General features: G+C 53.2%; 2 protein-coding genes across 2 annotated transcripts; one reads left to right on the top strand and one right to left on the bottom strand.

The window, feature by feature from the left end:
- Positions 1 to 10: 10 nt before the first annotated feature.
- On the top strand, positions 11 to 8,055 carry LOC143002119 (ubiquitin carboxyl-terminal hydrolase 31-like). The gene is made up of 16 exons (XM_076152071.1): positions 11 to 565; positions 2,415 to 2,552; positions 2,674 to 2,759; positions 3,186 to 3,278; positions 3,404 to 3,539; positions 3,616 to 3,766; positions 3,938 to 4,118; positions 4,220 to 4,331; positions 4,476 to 4,570; positions 4,774 to 4,851; positions 5,035 to 5,164; positions 5,267 to 5,386; positions 5,481 to 5,706; positions 5,794 to 5,952; positions 6,045 to 6,197; positions 6,299 to 8,055. The coding sequence occupies exons 1-16, from the start codon at positions 11 to 13 to the stop codon at positions 7,783 to 7,785; spliced, it is 3,900 nt and encodes a 1,299-aa protein (XP_076008186.1). The 3' UTR covers positions 7,786 to 8,055.
- A 9,415-nt stretch (positions 8,056 to 17,470) lies between these two features.
- LOC143002124 (heparan sulfate glucosamine 3-O-sulfotransferase 2-like) lies at positions 17,471 to 20,584 on the bottom strand. Its single transcript, XM_076152077.1, has 2 exons — positions 20,112 to 20,584; positions 17,471 to 18,089 (listed from the first exon to the last, which is right to left on the bottom strand). The coding sequence occupies exons 1-2, from the start codon at positions 20,582 to 20,584 to the stop codon at positions 17,471 to 17,473; spliced, it is 1,092 nt and encodes a 363-aa protein (XP_076008192.1).
- Between the last annotated feature and the right edge of the window lie 2,016 nt (positions 20,585 to 22,600).

The raw sequence follows: 22,600 nt of genomic DNA, 5'->3' as shown, positions 1-22,600 counted from the left end.
CACCGTCATCATGTCGAAAGTTGTCAGCAACAAGGAGAAGAAATCCTTCAGCAAGAAGCTCTTCAGGCGGAGCTCCGTGCGCTCCGTGGGGAGCTTCATGAACAGAGTTCTCCGGACTCTGTCCACTCTGTCTCACTTCGGCACCGAGGAGCAGGCCGCCGAGGACGACAAGGACGACGCGACTCTCATCCCGACCACCACCGGCGGCTCGCTTCCGTCCGACGACAGCGACTGCGGCGGCTTCCCGTTCGGGGAGAAGGTGCCGGGCGTCGCCGGGCTGAAGAACCACGGCAACACCTGCTTCATGAACGCCATCCTGCAGTGCCTCAGCAACACCGAGCTCTTCGCCGAGTACCTGGCGCTGGAACAGTTCAAAGGCGCCGAGACGCCGAGCGGCAACGACAAGGACAAGGCCAAGTCTAACGGGGTTCTGATCCAGAAGAAGGCAGCGGCGGCGGCGCAGCAGCAACAACAGGACCCCGGTGAGGTGACGGAGCAGCTGTCCGGGCTCGTCCGGGCGCTCTGGACCTTCGAGTACACACCCCAACACAGCCGGGACTTCAAGGTACCAGGGCCGGACAGCTCACACACACTCACACACACTCACACACTCCATCCATCACTCAAACCAATGCATGATACGTTCAGGTGTCAGGTGGGGATGTGATCTCCTCAGCAAACAGGCTGTGTTTGTTTGTTATTCTTTACTTTGTTGACTTCTTCCCTCATTAGTCCAACAATGTTACAAACTTTGGCCCATGAGACAAACTTTGAAGCAGTGGTTCTCAAACTCAGAGGTGAGGTCCCCATGAGGCGTCAGGCAGCGGACAGGTGACCGGTGGTAAACACTGCACCTCGTGTCCTTGTTTGTTTTTTTATGTAGTCGAGGAAAATCAGTTGTTTTCCTCTCCTTATCAAAGCTATTTGTTCAGGAAGAGACATTTAGAACCAAACATTGACTGATTTCCTTGCCCGGGGTTCACAGGTCAGCGTGGTCGTGGCGGGAGCGGAGCAGAGGGCACACGGGAAAACATCCTGTCACCAGAAATCCAAACGCGGGACAATGTAGCTTACACAGCAACTTAACGGGACAATCTGTGATCCAAACGTGGACAAAACACATCTCTCTCTCTCTCTCTCTCTCTCTCTCTCTCTCTCTCTCTCTCCGTCTCTCTGTCTCCCTCTGTCGCCCTCAAATTGATTGATTGACAGGCTTTTAAATATGCAGACAAACACAGCCGGCCCGTTTTAAAGCTTTGTTGACATCAGCAGGACTGCACAGCGGTGAAACATGCCTTTACTTCAGAGCGGCTGTCACCATCACAACAAACAAACCTTCTCATTCTGTGTCTCCGCTTGAGGATTTGTCTGATCTGGATCCCTAAACCCCGGCCGGATCGTCACAATGAGCGAGCGCCGCCGCCCGATGTGTGTTCTGAAACCAGCGATCCGTTTTGAAGAGGCTGGAGCTATAGAGTTCCTATAGAGCCGCAATAGAACTCAGCTGTTTTCTAACGGCTTCATCGCCGCCCACTTAGCCACTTTGAAACTACATAAAGGAGGAAGCACCGCTCTTTTTGTTTTGGACTGCGTTACTATTTCCAGCCAGAGTCCAGAGAGGCTGATTGGGATAAAGATGAAGCTCCTCAGGGTGTGAGGGGAGAGGAAGCACAGAAGGTTACAGAAGTTTCAAAGGTTTCCTAAAGTCCTCTCCTTCTCTCACTTTGCTCTCAAATTGCCCATTTTCCCCTCCGACAACAACCTGAACCCCCAATCCAGAGCCTTGACTGATCATTAGCGGGGTGTCGTTAATAACAGCGCCTATCTGTTCGTCTCTGAAGCCATTTTGTCTCATTTTGTGTCGACGTCCGCCATGGAAATCTGCACTCAGGCTGATCGGAGGAGACACCTGTCAGTCCTGATCATGAGTGAAGTCAACTTCTTTGGTTAAAGTTCTGAACGATGTCGTCTCATAGCCACGTCTCTTCTATTTTTAACCCTCGGCTTCAAAAGAGACGGAGACATCAGAAACTTTAAATTAAACTCAACCCTTTCCGCTCTTTCTCGGCGCCGTATTCTACACGTGCTGCCTCGGCACGCCGCGCTCAGCCTCCGTCACACCTTTGACCTTTTGCGTGACATTTGATAGCTCGGCGGGGCAGAGGTGACTTTCCCAGCCGCCCTGGCCCGTGCCGCTCTGTGTCGTCAGCTCCGGCTCACTAATGGCCCGTGAGGTTACGCCGTCGTTTCCCCCCCGGCCCCTGGTTTCTTTTTAAAAAGCTTCTCCTCTGCCGACCTCTGCCGACCTTTAGGATTGTGCTGATTGTCCCGGCTGAATAATTTATGACGAGGGCGACGCCAAAAGAAATGAAACTGCGGCCCCGCTTGCTGATTTGCTTTGTGCTGTCTTGTAGAACGTGGTGTCAAAGAGCGCCCTTCAGTTCAAGGGAAACTCCCAGCACGACGCCCAGGAATTCCTCCTGTGGCTGCTGGATCGCGTCCACGAAGACCTCAACAACATCATTCACCCTGACAGCAGACCACCCAGGAAGGTAAGCAGCAGCTCAGGAGATATGACCGCACATCAGACTGTGATGCTGGTGTTTCCTGCTGATGGATGCGTCACCTTCCTCTCTCTCTCTCTCTCTCTCTCTCTCTTCTTCTCTTCTTCAGCCTCCAGTAGAGGAAAATGCCCCTGAAGGATCTCCACTACCAGCACCAGGCTCTTTTGTACAGGAGCTGTTTCAGGCACAATACAGGTGACACACACACACACACACACACTCTACTGCACCCATAGGAGCCAGTTGATATGTTATGTTATGCAGATTAAGGAGTAACACCTGTGGCAGCACACAAGGGAGGGAGGAGGAGGAGGAGGAGGAGGGCTGCTAAACAGTGAGCCAGGCCGCTTGAGATCCAGTTTGAACGTCAACTTAAAGGAACAAAGGCAGAGAAGAATCTGAGCGGAGGGATAGAACAGAACAAGATGATTCTAATCCTGCAGCTGCTCGCCAAGATGATGACTTCACTTCTGCTGCGGCGGCGGCGGCGGCGGCGGCACATTTGTTTGTTTTTATCAGCCAGCTTTGTTTGTGCTCGTGTCTTCATCATTCCTCACTCGGCCACAGATATTACAGTCATATTCCTGTTGTTGTTGTTGTTGTTGTTGTGCGTCCGTGCAGGTCCTCCCTGACTTGCCCTCACTGCCAGAAACAGAGCAACACCTTTGATCCTTTCCTCTGCATCTCACTGCCAATCCCCGTACCTCACACACGGTAAAGAGCCGCAACACCGGAGGATGATGATGTGACCTGCTTTCACCGAATCTGACATTTGACCTCTCTCTCTCTCTCCTCTCTCCTCTCTCCTCTCTCTCTCTCTCTCTCTCTCTCCTCTCTAGGCCCCTGTATGTGACGGTGGTGTACCAAGGGAAGTGCTCTCACTGCATGAGGGTCGGGGTGGCGGTGCCTCTGTCCGGCACCGTGTCCAGACTGAGACAAGCCGTGGCTCAAGAGACCAAAATCCCCTCTCAACAGGTGCGACCACACACACATCCCTCCCCTAGAGACACACACTGAAGCGTCCTGAAGCTAACACACTCTGTCCCTGCAGATCGTCCTCACAGAGATGTACTACGACGGCTTCCACCGCTCCTTCTGCGACGACGACGACGACCTGGAAATCATTCAGGAGAGCGACTCCATCTTCGCCTTCGAGACGCCCGAGCTGTTCCGGCCCGAGCAGATCCGCTCCAAGCGAGGCGGTACGACTTCCCCCCTTTGCTCCCTCGCCAAAATTAGTTTAGCCCCTTTGTGTCATTAGGCGCCGTAGGAGAGGAGATTGGATTAGGAGCGGGTTATGATGGGAGGGATTTGATTCTGGGCTTTTAAAATGTCATTTCTCTGTCTGCTCTCGTGTCGTGGGACGATCACAGGAAGCCCGCACGCCAATCTCAACCAGAACAACTTGAAGTACGCCACGGACAACAACAGGCTGCCGGCGCAAATACAAGAACCCTCGTCCCCGCCTCCCAGCCCCAACAAGAACACGGGCCAGGCTGAGAAGATCGTGCTGTTGGTGTGTAACAGAGCGTGTGCAGGACAGCAGGGACGCAGGTACAGAGGCCGCACGACCACGGCAGAGAGAAGCAGGGAGGGAATCGCCCCCCCCCCAGAGACAAAACCAGATAACTGGTCCTGTTGTGTGGTGTGTGCAGGTTTGGTAACCCCTTCATGCTGTATCTGGAGCGGACGGTGACCTGGGACGTGCTGCAGAAAGAGATCCTGGAGAAGATGAGGCAGATCTCACGCCCTGGCGTCTTGGTGCAGGTGCGAACACACAGCAAGAGTCCCTCTCAGTCCTCTCTCTCTCACCCACACACACACACACACACACACACACACACACGCACAGGCACACACACTTTAATCTTGACGTTTCCCTCGTTGTCCTGTTTGGTTTGTCAACATAAGGTTGGGCCCTTCAGTCTGCGCGTGGTGGGCGTGGTTGGCATCACGTATCTCCTGCCACAGGAGGACCAGCCGCTGTGCCACCCCTCTGTGGAGAGGTAATACCACATGCCACCACAAGGGGGCAGTGCCGCCCTGCTTTCATCATCACAACACAACTACAATAAATCCTTCTGTGTTTATAATTGTGTAAATATTTCAAAGCATGTCTGGATTTTATAGATTTTTCTTTCTTTCATCTTTTCTGATTTCCATTTTGTGTTACTTGATGTTAAAATGTTTAAATCTTCTCTGTTCCCAGGGCGTATAAGTCCTGTGGACCTGGAGGGCCGCCTCACGTTAAGATCGTGGTGGAGTGGGACAAGGAGACAAAAGACTAGTGAGTGAGACAGAAACCAATCACACACTCGGGTTTGTGTGTGTGTGTGTGTGTGTGTGTGTGTGTGTGTGTGTGTGTGTGTGTGTGTGTGTGTGTGTGTGTGTGTGTGTGTGTGTGTGTGTGTGTGTGTGTGGATGGCGACGTCCCCATGTGACTGACATGTGCTGTGTGTCCTGTGTGCAGTCTGTTCAAGCGGACGGAGGACGAGTACATCCCGGACGCAGAGAGCGTGCGTCACATAAAGGAGCAGCACCTGCAGCCTCAGACCTGCTCGCTCGCCCAGTGCTTTCAGCTCTACACCAAAGAGGAACAGGTGAGGGAGAGAGAGAGAGAGAGAGAGAGAGACGCTCCTCTGGAACATGGAAGCTCTTTGTTCTGATCCTAGTTGTGTGTCTTGTCTCCATGGTGACCCCAGCTGGCTCCTGATGATGCGTGGCGATGTCCGCACTGTAAGCAGCTCCAGCAGGGCAGCATCAAGCTCAGTCTGTGGACTCTACCTGACATCCTCATCCTCCACCTCAAGCGCTTCAGACAGGTACTGATCCAGATCCTCCTCCTCCTCCTCCTCCTCCTCCTCCTCCTCCTCCTCCTCAGCATCATGGCTTCATCTCCGTGTTGTTGTTCTCCAGGATGGGGATCGGCGGATGAAGATGCAGAACATGGTGAAGTTCCCGCTGACGGGCATGGACATGGCGCCCCACATGGTGAAGCGGAGCCAGAGCAGCTGGAGCCTGCCCTCCCACTGGTCGCCGTGGAGACGGCCGTACGGCCTGGGTCGCGATCCCGAGGACTACCTGTACGACCTGTACGCCGTGTGCAACCATCACGGCACCATGCAGGGGGGGCACTACACGGGTGAGACGGAGGCCGGGGGGCCGCCTGATGAGTCCTCGAATGAGTCGCTGATGTTGCTTTGGTAACAGCTTTCCTGTCTCACTGCAGCTCATTGTAAGAACTCCATCGACGGGCAGTGGTACTGCTTTGACGACAGCGACGTCCACTCCATCGCTGAGGACGACGTGTGCAAGCAGACCGGCTACATCCTGTTCTATCAGAGACGCGCCACCATCCCTTCCTGGTCGGCCAACAGCTCAGTGGGAGGTAACGTGGCTTTGTGCTCTATAGAGTTTACTACACGCAAACTTCTGCATCCTGTTTGAGCTTCAACCGCTCTGTGTTGTGGTTGTTTACAGGATCAACCAGCTCCTCCCTGTGCGAGCACTGGATCAGTCGACTCATGGGAAGCCGTCCGCCCAGTCAAGCTTCGTCGGGCTCGTCCAGGCGCACCTCGCTCGCCTCCCTCTCTGAGTCGGCCGAGTTTGCGGGCGAGCGGAGCGAAGACGACGGTGAGCGGCCGACGCTTCACAGCTTGACTTGATTCCACTGTGATGACATGTGATGCATTAGCTTTGTTGTTTCTCTTTGTGTCCTGATTCTCCCTCAGCAGGTTTGTCGACCCGCTCTGTGGTGAGGAGCATGCAGAGGCAGACCTTCTCCTCGCGCTCCTCCCTCGCCAGCCCTCTGGTGCTGAGTGAAAACGGCACCAAGCCCTCCTGGTCGCACTCAGCTAAGCTCCAGCTCCGCTCTAACTCCCCCTCACGCTTCTCCCTGGAGTCTCACTCCTCCTCCCCCACGCTGGAGAGGATAGGTGAGGTGGTTGACAGCAAGCTCTCCCCCTCCTGCGTCATCGGGTCGCCCAAACCGGACAAGCTGTCGGGCGGTAAGACGTCTGTGACGGCGCCGGAGAGTGGGAAGAGACTGTTGGAGCAGGTTCACTCCAAGGCCGTGGCCCAGGCGGAGCAGAGGAGCTCCGTGCAGGCGGGGGAGAACAACAATGAGGTCGCCGCTGCCGAACAGGTGAGTCCTCGACACGGAGCGACGGCAAAGGAGCCCAAGCAGAGGAACGGGGCCGCCGAAGGGGCCGCCGCCAAGAGGACCTCGGCCAAGACCGGGCTGGAGTCTGAGAGGAGTCCCAAGAAGCGACCCGCCGCCTCGTCCACCTCATCCAGCTCTTTGTCGCCGGCGTCCCCGGCTGTTGACAAGTCGCCTTCTCGAACGCAAACCAAGAGCGCAGCGGCGTCAAACCCCAAAGAGAAGAGCGACGGACCCCCGAAACCCGGTAAGACCGCCTCTTCAAGAACGGCAACGCCCTCCAAAAAAGTGCTATCCCAAACTCAGGAGGCGCTGCACCCCGACTCGGCCCAGCAGAGGAAGAGCGCCTCTCCTGCGTTACAGAACCCTCAGAGGAAAACCTCACCCAGGGGCGCAGGCGAGAAAAGCTCAGCCTCAGCAAGGACTAGAGCCGCAGACCGGAGCACGAGCCGGGACTCCTCACGGACCGGCGCCGTCTCTGAGAGGAAGGTGTCTCACGGCGGCCCCCCCTCCAGGTCGAGCGGCAGCAGCAGAGCCGAGTGCAGGCCGGGCCGCGGCGCGGAGAACAGGGCGGGGGCGCCGAGCTCCAGCAGCAGCTCCTCCATGGCCAGCCTCCGCTCCTCCAGCGTGGGCGTCTCCTCCTCGGCTGCGACTCCACCCAGGGGGCCCAGAAGGAACAGTAAGACCGAGGACAAGGGCCTGTCCTTCTTTAAGACGGCGCTGAGGCCCAAAGAGCCCCGCAAGTCCACCGACGGCGGGAAAACCGGGGCGGCGGCGGCGGCGGCTGCGACGGACGCCAAGGGAAGCCCAGAGGACGGCGGCGGGGACGCAGCTCGGGAGGGAACGCCGCACGGAGCCAGCAAGAAGACCTCTGCTTCAGAGGCCCAGACCAACTCCAGCGCAGCCAAAGACAAGGAAACGGCAAAGGCCTCCACCTCGGCGAAGGCGGGCCAATCCTCGACCAGCACGAAAGAGCCTTTAAAGAAAGAGCTGGCCAAGAAGACGCCGCCGTCCAGGAAGATCCCCATCAGCTCCACACAAGCTAGCCACCGGCCCAAATGAGGACCGGCCCGATCCGGTCTCTCTCTCTTGTGCAGCTCGTCGGTGTTTTAACCATCAAACTGTCGACCTCACATCTCTGACGCCCCTGTAGCTCTCCGGCGGCCCGTCCACGTGCAGCTGCCCCCTAGTGGACACGTTGTTAAATAGTTATTTAGGAATGGATTTTAAACGAAGCACTTTGTAACGGATTGCATTGATTTTTGAGGAATATTATCTCGTATCGTAACAAAACAACGCATGGACCACACACACACACACACGTATCCAACTCCTGCCCGGGTCTGTCTGTAGCGTAGAGACGACGGGGGGGTGGGGGGGGGAAGTCCCGGTTCTGCACAAGATGGAAAGTGGACTGGACGATGGATTTAAAGAAGGAAAACTTAAAAAAAAAAAAAAAGCTTTTTGAAATCTAAACACACGGGACCGACCGCTCCGTCACCAAAGGAAGTTTACTCGCTGGTTTTTATCGTAGGAGGCGGTGAACTCTTTCAATTGTTTCCTCCTCAAACATTGGGAGGTGTGCGTCATGACAACGACAACCACAACAAACATCAGTGCCTCAGATAATCAAAGTATTTCAATCTAATCTCAATTGTGTAACTCCAGCTGTGTTGGTAAATTTATATTCAAAATTTTAATATTTATTGTTAAGCACTAAAATGTAACGACAACACACACACACACACACACACACACACACACACAGTTAAGCCTATTTACTCTGACCTGCTGTTTACATCCGCGCACTGAAAGGCCGAGCGACCAACGAAGAAGAAGAAGCATGTCGTCGGTGTTCAACGTCTGAAGACCCCGCCCCCTCCCAAACAAACCCCTCCCCCCAAACAAACCCCTCCCAGTTCGTAAAGATTCTTGTATGTTTGTTGTTTCGTTACACTGTAATCACCCGTAACCCCGCCCCCTTTCCCGCTCAGACTCCTCCTCCTCCCGCCCGCCCGCCCGCCCGCTGCCGCCCCCCCCCCCCCCCTCTAGCTGCGGACGCCGCCAGTTCGGCCTTATATGGGAAACCTCTCTTCTTCAGACTGCCACACATCTCCAAACATTCCTCTCAGATGAACACAGGGTTTTATGTAAAGCAAACGTCCTCTCCCAGACTCCGCCCATGTGCTGTACATAACGGTGCGTCCGCCTCCTCCCAGCCCCCCTCCTCCTCCTCCTCCTCCTCACGCGTGACATCACAGCCCGCCGCCAAACACCCTTAGCTTCTTCCGTGCGTTCTAACCGGACGGCGCTCGCGTTACAGTCTCCAAACGTCACGCTCGTACAGGACAGCAGCTGTTGCATGATAAATTGCTTATGCATGCACTTAACTATGCAAGCGGACTCTTGCTGATGCCCACAGGAGTACGGCGGCGTGCTAACTCTTGGATGTGTATATATTTCTAACTGTATATTTTTTCAGAATGCCAGCATCGGAGAGAGAGAGAGAGAGCATGTTTAGGCATCCTTTTAATGCTTAGTTTGCACATTTCTTCAAAGTAATATCTAGGTTTTGTATGAATGATAAGTATTGCTCATTCACCCTCTCAAAGTAAACCACTTGCAAATGAATGTTTTCCGTGTCGTTTGTCTCTCATGTTGTGTGTGTGTGTGTGTGTGTGTGTCGCCATTCCCGTAGCGAGCAAACCCCCCCAACAGCGCCAAGTCGGGCCTGCCAGCGTGAAGCCGTTTGATTGACGCTTCGCCGTTCGGGGCCGTTCCACCGTATGCAAATCTGAACTGACACCTTTTTCCGATTGTTTAAGATTCTCCGCAGAGGCGTCCTCGCGGGATCTGGCGCACGCACCACAGCTTGAGAACCACGGCATTTACACCCGGTGCAATATTGGTGATGCAGCGTGACCACGTAGCTACGCAGACGCAGTGTTTCCTATGGTATGTGCCGTGTTTAGCTTGAGTGCCTGGCAGCTCCAGAGGGAATGCTCCATCATTCCCTCTGATCCCTGCAGTATTCCCGTAACGTTCCTTTTGGCGAACCCGCATCTCCGTCTTGCATGCAAAGGTGACGCTTTCTGTTCCGAGCTTGTGTGCGTTTTTGTTTCCGGTCACGCCTTCGTTGAAATCGGCGTCCGACGTCCCGCCGCGCAAAGAAAAACACACAAACAGTTCAAATGCAAAGAGGAGCTATTTATTTTTCACAAATGCATGAAAATGGTTATTATTGACCCATTTATTTTTATTTTTCCATGTATATGCTGTGATATAGTGTAATAATGATCTTTTCTTCAGACTGATGGGAGGAGGGGATGTTTGGTGGCATTGCTTCATCAATGCAGAGCAGAAACTGAATAAAAACACAGAAACAAGGCTGAAGTCTGTCACGTGTAGCTTCTTTTGTAGTGTGCACTTCCCGTTTCGGCCACAGGGTGGAGCTCAGCCAGCGCCTGGAAGCCTCAGCGGGACTCTGAAGGTGGATTCGTCTCCCGGCTCCGTCCTTCAGGTTGAACTTGTGCGCTCTGATGAAGACGCATAGATCCGTCAGGTGTAACTCTGTCAGCGTGGCGGTGACAGGTGCGGCTTTAAACTACAGCGCCACCATTTATTTACACATGATTCTGTTAGGCTCATATTAGTTTGGCCCCGGGCTCCACAGATCAGGAGTTAATACCCCCCTCTCTCTCTCTCTCTCTCTCCTCTCTTCTGTCTCTTCCTGTAATCTTCTAGAACAGTCATCAGTTTTGGGGTGGAATCACATTTTGGCCTCCGTCTCCTCTCCATCCTCGTGCGGTCTGAAGTGATGAGGTCGTCCGAGCGGCCCCCTGTGGCGTGACGGAGGCTGCAGCCGCTGTGAGGCCTCGCCGCTCCGGACCGTGACAGGAACTCAACTCCTCCTCCTCTCCTTCTTAAAACCAAAGCTCTGAATATTGGATTCATATGCTCGCACAAATGCGATTTGTTTTAGAATCCCCAGCCTGCAGCCCGGCGCAGGACGGAGCTGTAAAGGAGCCAAGCTCTTCTTGTGCTCAAATCAATAATCATTTGCCAATTGTGCCGCTTCCAAGAGAACATCATTAGTGAGACCTCGGTGGAGAATTCGTCTACTTTTATTTGTGTTTAGCGGCGGCGGAGACATGAAACCTCCTCCCTGCTGAACACACACGTCTAACACACAAACGTGCCATCTAATCCTGTGTGTCAGTGTGCGATGTGTGTGTGTCTCTCTGCCAGCACACTAAGTCTCCATTTAAAGACGTTCTGTCCCTGCATGCGTGGAGGAAGAAGACGAAGGGTCACATCCTCCTTCCCTGCCTTCCATTTCCTACCAGCTGCCGCCGTTTGGATGGAGAGATGGGAGCGTCGACAACATCATGTATGTCTACACAATACTACACAACTGAGATGTCGTACAGTAACGTGTGTGTGTGTGTGTGTGTGTGTGTGTATAAGAGAATTCTGTCTTTTATTTTGGCACTTCCTGTCTAAATTGGGATGTTTCCGATCCCTATGAAGTGGTAAATGAATGTATTCTCGTCTGACGATTGAAAACTTTCCGACGCTATCTGAGCCGATGTAGTGAAGTCAGATCAGATGTATTTATAGATCAGAGTGTGTGAGCCTCTACAGGACGCCTCCTTCAAGTTATTTAAGGGTTCTTTAGGTGTATTAGGATGTAAAGTGGAACATTAAGGAGGAAGCAGAGTGACACATCAAAGTGATTGATATAGGAGTCTGATCTAATTTGGGCGTTCCGGGTAGGAAATAGAAGTTTAGCTGAGTCTTCCTTCACTTAAGCTCTCATTGGCTGCAGGATGGATGTGGAACGCTCTGGAAAGATGGTTGTTGTGGAAAATTGCGCCTCATCTGTGCGTTCCGTCAGTCTTCCTCTGCTGAGTGGCGTTGATCTGAGCGCTGCTTCGCTCCTCCATGAGCCTGCGCCCGGGAGAACAAGCGTCTCCTCCGGCCGCCCGGCTTCATTCTCCTCCATTTTCTGTCATTACCTTTCATTTTCTGTCCGTCTCTAACGATGAGTGAGTGGAGGAGAGGCACTCCAGATGATGATGATGATGTCACGTGCTAACAGACCAACACGCCGCGTCCCTGCTTACTCTTCATCATCATCATCGCAGGAACGCCGCTACATAAATACTGCCTCCTTTTTCTTCCTCCCACTAAATGAAAAACAAAGTCAATTATTTACAGCTTTTTGGGAGCGAGGACATCGGTTATTACGCCGCTCTGCCCCCCCGACTCTAGGCCGCTCTGGCCCCCCCCCCCCCGACTCCAGGCCGCTCTGCAGGCTACCCTTCCCTTTTAATTGGAGATGAAAAATCTAGCAGGCTTGAGTGGGAGAGAGAGAGGAAGAGCGAGGAAGAGACAGACAGACAGAGAGAGAGAGAGAGAGAGAGATGCTTTTTAGGTAATGTAATATAAATAATGTGTCATGTGGGACGTTCACAGCTGATTACGTATCAGCCAATCAGAGAGTCTAAATGCAGATTAGACTCCAGATACATCTTCCTCTTCATAGTGTCTGTGTGAGCGACCCCCCCCTCCCCTCCCTCCCCCCCCTCGTGAATCCTGATCTTCTTCTACTCCATCAGTTGTGATTAATTCATCCATTAGTGAGACGTGATCAGGTTGATGCATCAGGATGGCAGACGTCCTCCTCTGCAGCCACACACACTTCCTCTCCTCCGGCAGCAGGTAAGGTCGCTCAGGTGGCTCTGGAATCATGGGGACTCATCAGAATCCTCGGAGCGCCGAGGTGGGAAGTGTCAGAGAGTTTGGACACGCAGCCGCTGGCACGTCTGCCACACTTCCATCCCACACCGCCGACGGCTGCTAGGAGACGACTGTGATTGACTGAGTGCTTGATTCTGCTCTTCCTCCCCCTCTTCCTCCTCGCCAGCCAGGTGGTTGGCAGACAGACAGGCACATATCACCAGATTGCTGCATCAGCCAAAGTGTGAGGCCGCGGTTTCTGGCGTCGGCGTGTCTGGACGAACATCACAGGAATGATGAAGAGACGAGAGGATGTCAATCACGTCCGGAGATGTGTCGCTTTGCTTGTTGTTGCTATTTTTTTTTTTTTCATCTTCGTCTTGGCAACGGCGTCTCCGTCTCATATCGGGTATCATTAGAGGCTTCAGAGCAACAGAGAGAGGAAGCCTGCAGAGACCACACGCCTAATATACGGGAGGTTCTCTGGCTCTCTTGTGGGAGAAGAAGGGGGGAGGAGAGGGGGGGAGAGAGGAGGCAGGGGGGAGGAGAGGGGGAGGAGAGGGGGAGGGGGGAGGAGGAGAAGGGAGAGGGGGAGGAGAAGGGAGAGGGGGGAGTCTTTGATGTGGTTGAGTTTTCATGGAGGCAAAGTAACACACTTTGATATTTCATGAGCATCTCTACTTAAAAATGTGGGTATAAACAGACGGGAACACACACACACACACACACACACACACACACACACACACACACACACACAATTTCAAACCAGCTGGAGGATTTGCTTCACATATTTATCGTATACACACACACACACTCGCACGGTGGTTACTGGGAGTTCCAATTTTCCAGAGGTGCGACGGGCAGGAGTGTGTGTGTGTGTGTGTGCGTGTGTGTGTCCCGTTTGATTTCCTGAGGAAGATAAATTAGTGTTTGGACGAACATAAAAGCTAATGTATTCATAAAAGACGTGATGAGTGCAGCTGTCTGCAGCATCTGACATCTTATCTGAGACCAGCCGCCCTGGGAGAGTGTGTGTGTGTGTGTGTGTGTGTGTGTGTGCGTTCAATCATGGAAGGCAATTGAAATGTAGGAAGAACCATAATGTGGAATGGTTTCTCTGACTCAATGTTGTGATGTGATGATGCAGATTCAGCACGTTTGCATCTGTTTGACCACGTGTGTGTGTGTGTATCTGCTGTGTGTGTGTGTGTGTGTATTCACGTGTGTGTGTATCTGCTGTGTGTTGCAGATCTTCCATGGCCTCTGTATCGTATGACATCGCATTAGTTTCCCCTTGGTTTGCACTTAATTCATGTATTATTCACAGAGTGTGGAGGCGTCTGAGAGGCTTTAAGTACAGGAGCAGCAGAGGCTCATGGGTAAGATCATCATCAGATCATCTCAGAGACAGACAGCAACACGTAGAGAGTTTCAGGTTGGTGCCTGGTTGGTCGGTTGACCTTTGCCCTGTGTGAGGATCCCTGCCAGCCGGCCTGCAGTCCGGCGGTTGCGTCAGGCGTGTTGGGGTTTCTCAGCGGACGCCAGGTTCAGACGGAGGTTGAGGCTCGTTATCGTCCTCAGCCAGACACGAAGCACGAGCGCTCTAATTAGAACGCGGCTCCCGGTGAGCGCGGCGCCGAAGCCCCGTCTGGCTACTCCGCTCTAATCAGCTTCCTGTTTGCTGTGTGAGGAGTTTCACAGGATCTGATCGCCTCGGTAACAACAACCTCCTTTACGGCCTTAGACTGATTCGTCCCTTTAGGTTGCGTCCGTATGCATTTGTAAAGTAACACTGGAGGAAAGGTTCCATTCCGTCACATGCACACGCTGATTAAGTGTCACACACACGCACACACACACACACTCTTCTCAGGCCTAGCGTTCTTGCGGGACATGTATCATTACGCACTTGAGACCGTGCCACAGTTGTCAGGATTTCATTTTAATTTGGTCTCCTAAGCCGCCGTGATTCCGACCACTGGGACATCCTGTCTGCTGCAGAAGTTAAACTATTCTGAAGCGTAGGGAGGAACTCTGCTGAGTCTCTGCCTCAGTGTCAGCGCCGCTGTCTTCCTCCCCACACACACACACACACACACACACAGGTCTCCCTCCCAAACCAGCAGCCTCACTTTATCATCTGAGCACCGCAAGCAAAAAGCTGCAAGCAACGCCGGAGGAAGGGAGGAGAGCTATTTTAATACAGAGCAGCTTTAATGGGACACGCGTGTTAAATGCATGTTCCCCTGTCCGTGTCCGTGTCCCTGCACCTTGTTAAGCCTGGGAAAGCGGCGTTCCGGTGTTGTGGTTTGGGGGGAGGACTCTGGCTTTCATCTCATCTCTAAGCTCATTAACATGGCAGCCTGGATGTTCCTCTGCTTCCTGACCCATCAGGGATTCAGTAGACGATGATGAGGATGATGATGATGATGATGGGAAACACGACTCAGACGAGATTCAGACCGACTGATGATTATTTAATGCTTAAGAGACTAAGATTGACTTTTTTTTCTGCTTTGATTTTTGAGAAATCCCCGCTTCTCCTCCCCGGTTAATAAATAACTCAGCCTCCCTCTCAGGCTTGGATGAGGCGTTATTAACCATCCGTCTCTGCGGCTGCTTTCAAAAACCTCTGAGGAGGAAGAGGAGACGAGCGCGTGTCTCCTCTGTCCTTGAAGCCTCATTAATATGTGTAAACAGGATTGTGGAGTGTGTTTCAGCTTCTCCAGGTGTTTCTCTCTGCTTCAGCGTGTCCTTTAATTACCTCCAAACTCTTAATGCAGCTGAATGTGAAAGTGTAGGAGTTTAGAATCGCCACGGTAACGCCGCCGCCGCCGCCGCCTTCAGGATCTGAGGTAACGTCGCCCCGCAAACGGCAAAGAAATTAATTAACACAGCTCGCAGCAAACACTGATTAGGCTTAACATGGATCTCATTAACCACGGGTGCAAATAGGTCAGGGAGAGAGAGAGAGAGAGAGGGAGAGAGGGAGAGAGGGAGAGAGGGATAGGGAGGGAGAGAGGGAGAGAGGGAGAGAGGGATAGGGAGGGAGAGAGGGAGAGAGGGAAGGATAGGGAGGGAGACAGAGGGACGGAGAGAGAGAGAGAGAGAGGGACGGGGAGAGAGAGAGATCTATAGCGAGAGATTGAGGGGGGGAGAGAGAGAGGAGAGAGAGAGAGAGAGAGATCCATAGAGGGAGAGAGAGATCCATAGCCAGAGAGATGGAGAGAGAGAGATGGAGAGACAAGGAGAGAGAGGTAGAGAGAGGGGGATTGACCTGCTCTCTCCCTCTCTGGAGACTCGTTCTCTCCAGCAGGGTCTAATCAGACTCTGGCTCCTTCTTCTTCTGGGGGAATCGCTCCTCTGCAGCCCTCAGGCCTAATGAGGACCCATGTGTGCCGTACAGAGCGCTGCCGGCGCCGCTGCACACGCCGGCGCGGCGGCGGCGGCGGCAGGATGGATCAGACGCTCACCTGCGGGCCCAGCGGCCAAACGAGCCGCCGTGACAAGGGGGGCATCAGAGGTGGCGGCGCCGTGCTCTGCAACTATACGCCCCCGCCAGGACGCCGTACCTGTGTGTGTGTGTGTGTGTGTGTGTGTGTGTGTGTGTGTGTGTGTGTGTGTGTGTGTGTGTGTGTGTGTGTGTGTGTGTGTGTGTGTGTGTGTGTGTGTGGAGAGAGACTGAGAGGGTCAGACAGAGTGTAGCATCTTTTTTTTATGGTTTCTGTCTTAACAATGCAATGTTCTCCTTTTGCAGGAAACAGAGGGAGGAGGAGGTGAGCAGGGAGACGACGGAGAACAGGTTATTAATATTCTGTGTTTCCGTGTTACACCAGTCGCTATAAAAGCTTCAAAGAGCCGTCTGTTAAACGCCAAAATAATATGTAAATTTCAACTTTTACACCGGATAAAAGCTTCAGACTTCAGAGGGAAGAGAGCGGCGAGGAAGAGGAGAGGAAGAACATATTTATCCAATTAATCGCTGTCATTTAGGGAACAGTTCAATCTGCGGAGTGTGTTCCTGAGCCACAGTCTGGGAAGGTGTGTGTGTGTGTGTGTGTGTGTGTGTGTGTGTGTGTGTGTGTGTGTGTGTGTGTGTGTGTGTGTGTGTGTCGACCATGAGGCTGCACTCGTTTCAATTTGTTGACATCGATCCACATCTTGTTCTCCGCCGCGTGTCGCCAGCTTTGGTGTGGAATCATGGAGGAAATCACATCGTGTGGTTTCCTGTTACCTCATCCTCCATCCTTCATCCTCCAGCTGTTAGTATTCGCCACACGCAGGCCGAATTCAACCCCCCCCCCCCCTCCCTCCCACCCCCCTGCAATGGTGTGTCGCGTGGCCCGATCCTGAATCTGGTTGATGACCTGCCACAACCGGGTTCTCTCTGCTTTGTCTTTGAGACGGGATTGAAATTCTCTCGGCACCGACTCCACGCCGAGGAGCCCGGCGAGCCTCACAGAGTCCAGTCAGACCTCAGAGGATGTGACTCAGGAGCTAAACGTAGCAAAAATAAAGATGAATCCTGACGGCTGTTTTCAATGTAAGGGCGATGTCGTAACACGCCTTCTCAGCAGATGCAACCTATAGAGGTGGAGGCCTGACGCCGCTCCAGACGAGACGGAGTGAATCATTCCCTGGAGCTTATTTGTGCTGAACGAGGCGGACGAGCGACCGCTGAGCAAATAGCTTTGTGACAAATGCAAACATGGATTCTTTTTGAAATTGCAAAACTAAAGCAAAAGCATAAGGACACGGTGACGTCATCGCTCGGCGTCTGATGAAATGTTGCTTGGCGGCTTCGTGTTTCAGATTTAGGTTGTGGCGAATCTCTCTCTCTCTCTCTCTCTCTCTCTCTCTCTCTCTCTCAGGCAAAGTCAGCGAGACATCCTGGATGGCGAGGAGATCCTGGAAAATCCCGGCCAAACAGGATACAAGAGCGTCACCAAAGAGCGACGCCTCCTTCGCTCCGGCTCCTCGTCCACAAACGATCCCCAAACTTCTACTCCCACTTGAAATCGTGCCCGACCATCTCATAAAACTTGACGTTGTACGGCCTGTAGAAGTCCCTCAGCTGCTCGATGGCGTCCCGGTCGATCTGCACGTGCGTCCTGCCCTTGGACTTCCCCAGGCAGCGTGGCGAGCTGCTGCTCTCGGGCTTCTTCAGGCAGGGGAAGCCCTTGGTGCGGTTGAAGTAGAAGTGCTTGTCGGTGACGATGCGCTTCAAGCCCAGGAAGTCCTGCACCCGGGCCAGCTCGCCCGCCGGGTCGGTGATGAGCCGCTCGCCGCTGACAAAGTGGATCTGGGCCAGGGGGAAGTGCCGCAGCCAGTGCTCCAGGTGCAGCGCGTACAGGCCGATCCGGATGGCGTTCCAGGAGGTGTCCACGATTCCCAGCGTCTGGTTTCTGAAGGCCAACTCCTGGAAGCTGGGCAGGTCGGGCGCTTTGGACAACGTCTGCGTGTAGTCTGATATCGCCCGGGTGACGGGGTCGCGCACCACCACGATCAGCTTGGTGTCCCGGGACATGGCGGAGATCCGGTGCGGCGTCTCTTTGGTCACAAAGTAGCTGGGCGTCTTCTCCATTGTGATCTGACTCTCCAGGGTTCTGGGCATGAGACCTCTGAATGAGAGAGGAAGACACAGAGAGGAAGATTAACCACCCAGCACCGCAACACGCCAAACTACCATCTGTGAGGTTCAGTGAAGAAGACTGCAGGGCCATCATGGTGTTGTGGTATTTAGGACAAGACTGCACCAGCCAGTTACAAAGTCACACCAGCGCCTGAACGCAGAAGTTTCACTTCCTCTCTGAACCCACTTTCTCCATGTAAATCAGAGGAGCGCGGCGGTGAAGTCAAAGCCGAGCGTTGTCACGGGACACTCGTCTCGTCGACAGCTCTCCTGCGAGCGGTTCAAGCGTAATAAATCACCCGGCGTGCGCGCGGTACCAACGCCGAGCCGAGTGACTTCAGGGCCCCGCAAACTAGGCCACCGCCGCGTTTGAAAGGGATGATTTCTGAACAGGAAGTCCTCGGCGACGGGCCACTCTGACAGTGATTCAGCACCGGCGAAGATAGCACCAAGTTTCTATCTGCATTTACTGAGGACGAGCCGGGGCGGAGCGCTTTCAGACGCCACTCGTGCGTCGACGTGGCCGACACACAGACACACACAGACACACGCACAGACACACACAGACACACACAGACACACACTAAGCTGAGTGGCTTGACTCTGGAGCTCTTTGCTGCAGTAAAGACACATTTTCCATGGCGTTCCGGCTCCTCAGACCCTTTAGATTCCGCATTGCGATCAATCTCTGGTCCCGTTCTGATGTCCTCTAACCTTCATGAGTCCTTCTCCATGTCTCTGATATGATGGAGCATTAATTGATGATGCTGTTTAAAGTTAAAGTCTATTCTCAGAGTTCTAATTGATCCTCACATGAGAGGGAGTTTGGGTTGTGACCTTTTAGGTGTGCGTCCTGCAGCTGCCAATCAAACTGAAGGTTCACGTCTCGTTCAAGCGTCACCCAGACGAAGCGGCTCCAATGCCAATTAGTGAGTAAAGTATAGATACTATAGAAGTCACACAGCTGACAGTTCTGTGGGTGTTTAATGTTCTGGAACAAATGAAATACGGAACATTTTGCATTTTAATCTGTGTAATTAATTTGGTGATGTCACAGTTTCTGCGTTACGCCCACAGATATCTGAGAGAGCCCTGCGGCGCCGTGCACACTGAGCTGGAGGAGCAGGAGGCCTCTCAGCAAGGGAGGAGGACCGCCATCAGGTTTACCCACATCGGTGAAGCAAATTAGACACACACACACACACACACACACACACCAGCATGACGAGGAGAGCGAAGGAGACGAGTAGCGTTGATGCATCGGTGACAGTTTGTGGGTTTCATTTTCAGATGTAGCAACAGACTGAAGAGACATGGAGGCCACAGGATCTGTCTCTCTTTCTCTCCTCTTTCTGTCTTTCTGTCTCCGTCTCTCTCTCTCTCTCTCTCTCTCTCCTTCTTTCGCTCTTTCTTTCCAGACCGCAGAGATAAATGATCACGAGCAATTCTGATGGTTACATCCTGGTTCTCTAACCTTGATACCTACATGCACACGCACGCGCACACACACACACACACACACACACACACACACACACACACACACACACACACACACACACACACACACACACACACACACACACACACACACAATAATATGCCGCTATACTTCTGTCCCACTGCTCCATCTTTAGGCCCCCAGAAATCATTAAGACCATCACACTGAGAAGGTGACCTGGACCTGGACCTGGACCTGGATGTGGACCTGGATGTGTGGTGGATGTGGACCTGGATGTGGACCTGGATGTGTGGTGGATGTGGACCTGGATGTGGACCTGGATGTGTGGTGGATGTGGACCTGGGCCTGGACCTGGATGTGGACCTGGATGTGTGGTGGATGTGGACCTGGATGTGGACCTGGATGTGGACCTGGATGTGGACCTGGATGTGTGGTGGATGTGGACCTGGATGTGTGGTGGATGTGGACGTAGGTGTTTTATGTGTCTGCCATTAGCTTGTGTGTGGGCCAATCCTGCTCCGCGCCTGCGCAGATGAGGCGCGTCCTTACCTGTACCAGTCCAGCCCTCTGTCGTAGTTCCGATCAAAGAAGTGCGTCTCGGTACCGGCCGCCCGCACGTCCGGATGGATCCGGATGAACTCCAGCACCGCCCTGGTCCCGCCCTTCTTCACGCCAACGATGATGGCGTTCGGCAACTTTTTATTCCCGAACTTCAGCCCTCCCGCTGCGGGGCTCTGCGTGTCGTTCCCGGCGCCGGCGTGCAGGCGCGCCGCGGGGGGTCTGCGCTCGGGTCTGCGCCGCGCGTCGGGAGGCGAGACGCAGGATTTGTGCAGGCGCCTCTTGCCTCCGTCGGCCAGGACGCGCTGGCACCCCGCCGCCGGATCAGCTGACTTCTGCATGTCGGACGGGAACAGAGCGCAGTAACACAAATAGGTGAGGAAGAGCGACAACAGGCAGATGGAGGATCTGGGGAGCCTGGAGGAGCACGGAGGAACCCGGGTGCACAGGAGCCCGCATGCCATCTCTCCATGGGCAGGGATGGCGCATGATTTTCCCAGGTGATTCTGCTCCTCTTCCTCTTCTTCTGGTTGTTTCAGTCAAGCTGTCCGCCGCGTCCAGAGAGGAAAACCCGACACGCAACAAAACTTGGAATTCTGCACTTCCATCACTCCATCATCCTTTCATGCGCGCCCCTGACTTTGGAGATGGAGGCGACATGGCGCCGTCAAAGTCCTGGATGCGTCCGTGGCCATTGCGCACGGGAGCGGAGAGACGCGGGGGAGACGCGTGTGCGCTCCGCGGCAACTTCAGCGCACTGAAGGCTCCAAGCCCGCCTGAGCCACGGGAGGGAGACTGTGCCACACGGTGACGTCACAGCGAGAGAGAGGGAGAGGAAGGGAGAGAGGGAGAGAGAAGAAGACAGGAAGGATTATGGATCACAAAACAGTGTTGCTTATTTGCATACAGCTTCATTTGTAAAGTATAAGTTTGGTGATTATGTCACTTATTGAGCCAGAGAAGCTCATTTAGTCCACGTGATGATCTGGTTTCTTCTTAGGACCACAATGACATAAGTGTTACCATGGGACTGTAGCAACATTACATCACATAATCACAATAATTTTGATTCAGGGAAGTCCACAATTCCTTTACGGGGAAATGTGTTTGTTTGAGCTTTATTCTGAAAATCAGGCAGGAGCCCTGTCCCTTCCCGGATGTGAAGATCCGTTATTTTAACCCTCTGATGTTAATTATCTGATCATGCTTAATTAGAGCCTTAATAGGAGCCAAAGGCCTGAAGCTTCCTCCTGAGAGTCTCTGGACTGAGGAGACCTCCATGTCACAGGAGGCTCAGCCTGCTCTCTGCAGCTTCTCTCTCCTCTTGTCGCTGTGAGCCGAGTGTGTTGGGTCTCATCCCTCTTACTTCCCACCGTGACTGATACAAGTGCTGACAAGCCTGAGGTGGAAACAGAAGAGGATAAAAACTCCCAGGACTGCAGAGATGCGTGGGGAGGAGTCGAGGTGTCACCGTGTTGCTCCCGTGGGTGTTTGCGCCCAATCTCAGAGCGCTCTGATTAAAGAATGATTTATAGGGGCCGGTCCGAGGAGCCCGCTCAGCAATCCGTCTAGTGAATGAGATTTTTCCTGAGGAAGAGGGCGGGTAAATCAAACCCGGGGGCGAAGGAAACCTGCCCAGTGTGGCGATAGGAGGCCGGTGATTAAACGTTGTAATCAGCACTGCTGAGTGAACGCTGTGTTGTCGTAGAGATACCACAGAATAAATCCAAACCGAATCACTTTAACCTTAGTTTGATTTACAACTTGTTTGAGATTATCACAGAGAGGAGCGTGAAGCTTTCAAACGGAGCTGAGCTGGAACAGGAGAGCAAAGGGAAACGTTTCATTCCTCTGAGGTTTTATTCACGCTGAAGAAACCAGGTTAGAGGTCAGATTCTCTTTCAGGAGCGAATCAACAAGCTTTTTCTCTTATGTGCATTAACTAGGAGTGATGTCATCCTCTCTTTAGATGTCTCTTAGTAACCTCTTGGCTTGCCGGTGGAGATAATGTGTACATTTATGGAACGTAAGCAAACAGAGAGGCGTGAGGATTGAGTGCATTTTTCTTGATGTAGTTGATAGATCACAGCATGGAGATCAGTGACTAAAGGTCGCCGTCTGATCAGTGTTTGAGTGACTATCCAGCGGCGCCGCGGCTCATTTGTCACTTGACCTCTGAGACGGGGCCTCAGGGTGCTGCAGTCCATTTATCCAGCTCAGCTCCGCTCCGATCAGATGTTCAGAGTGAATACAGCTGATACAGCCGCCTGTACACACACACACACACACACGCTAACGCACACGCACACGCACACACACACACACACACAGCTGCTTCCATTGAGTGACAAATGTGCCGTCACATTGGTGTCTGCATGTCAATCAAAATCGCTCTCAATGCAGGATTAAGGCCAGAAAGAAAGAAAGAAAGAAAGAAAGAAAGAAAGAAAGAAAGCAAGCAGCTTTGAAGGAAATATAAC

This window comes from Genypterus blacodes, unplaced genomic scaffold, assembly GCF_046128005.1.
Source record: "Genypterus blacodes isolate CSIRO-AG114 ecotype Tasmania unplaced genomic scaffold, CSIRO-AGI_Gbla_v1 ptg000055l_1, whole genome shotgun sequence".
Taxonomy (NCBI): Eukaryota; Metazoa; Chordata; class Actinopteri; order Ophidiiformes; family Ophidiidae; genus Genypterus; species Genypterus blacodes.
This window is presented reverse-complemented; position numbering and strand designations above follow the sequence as displayed.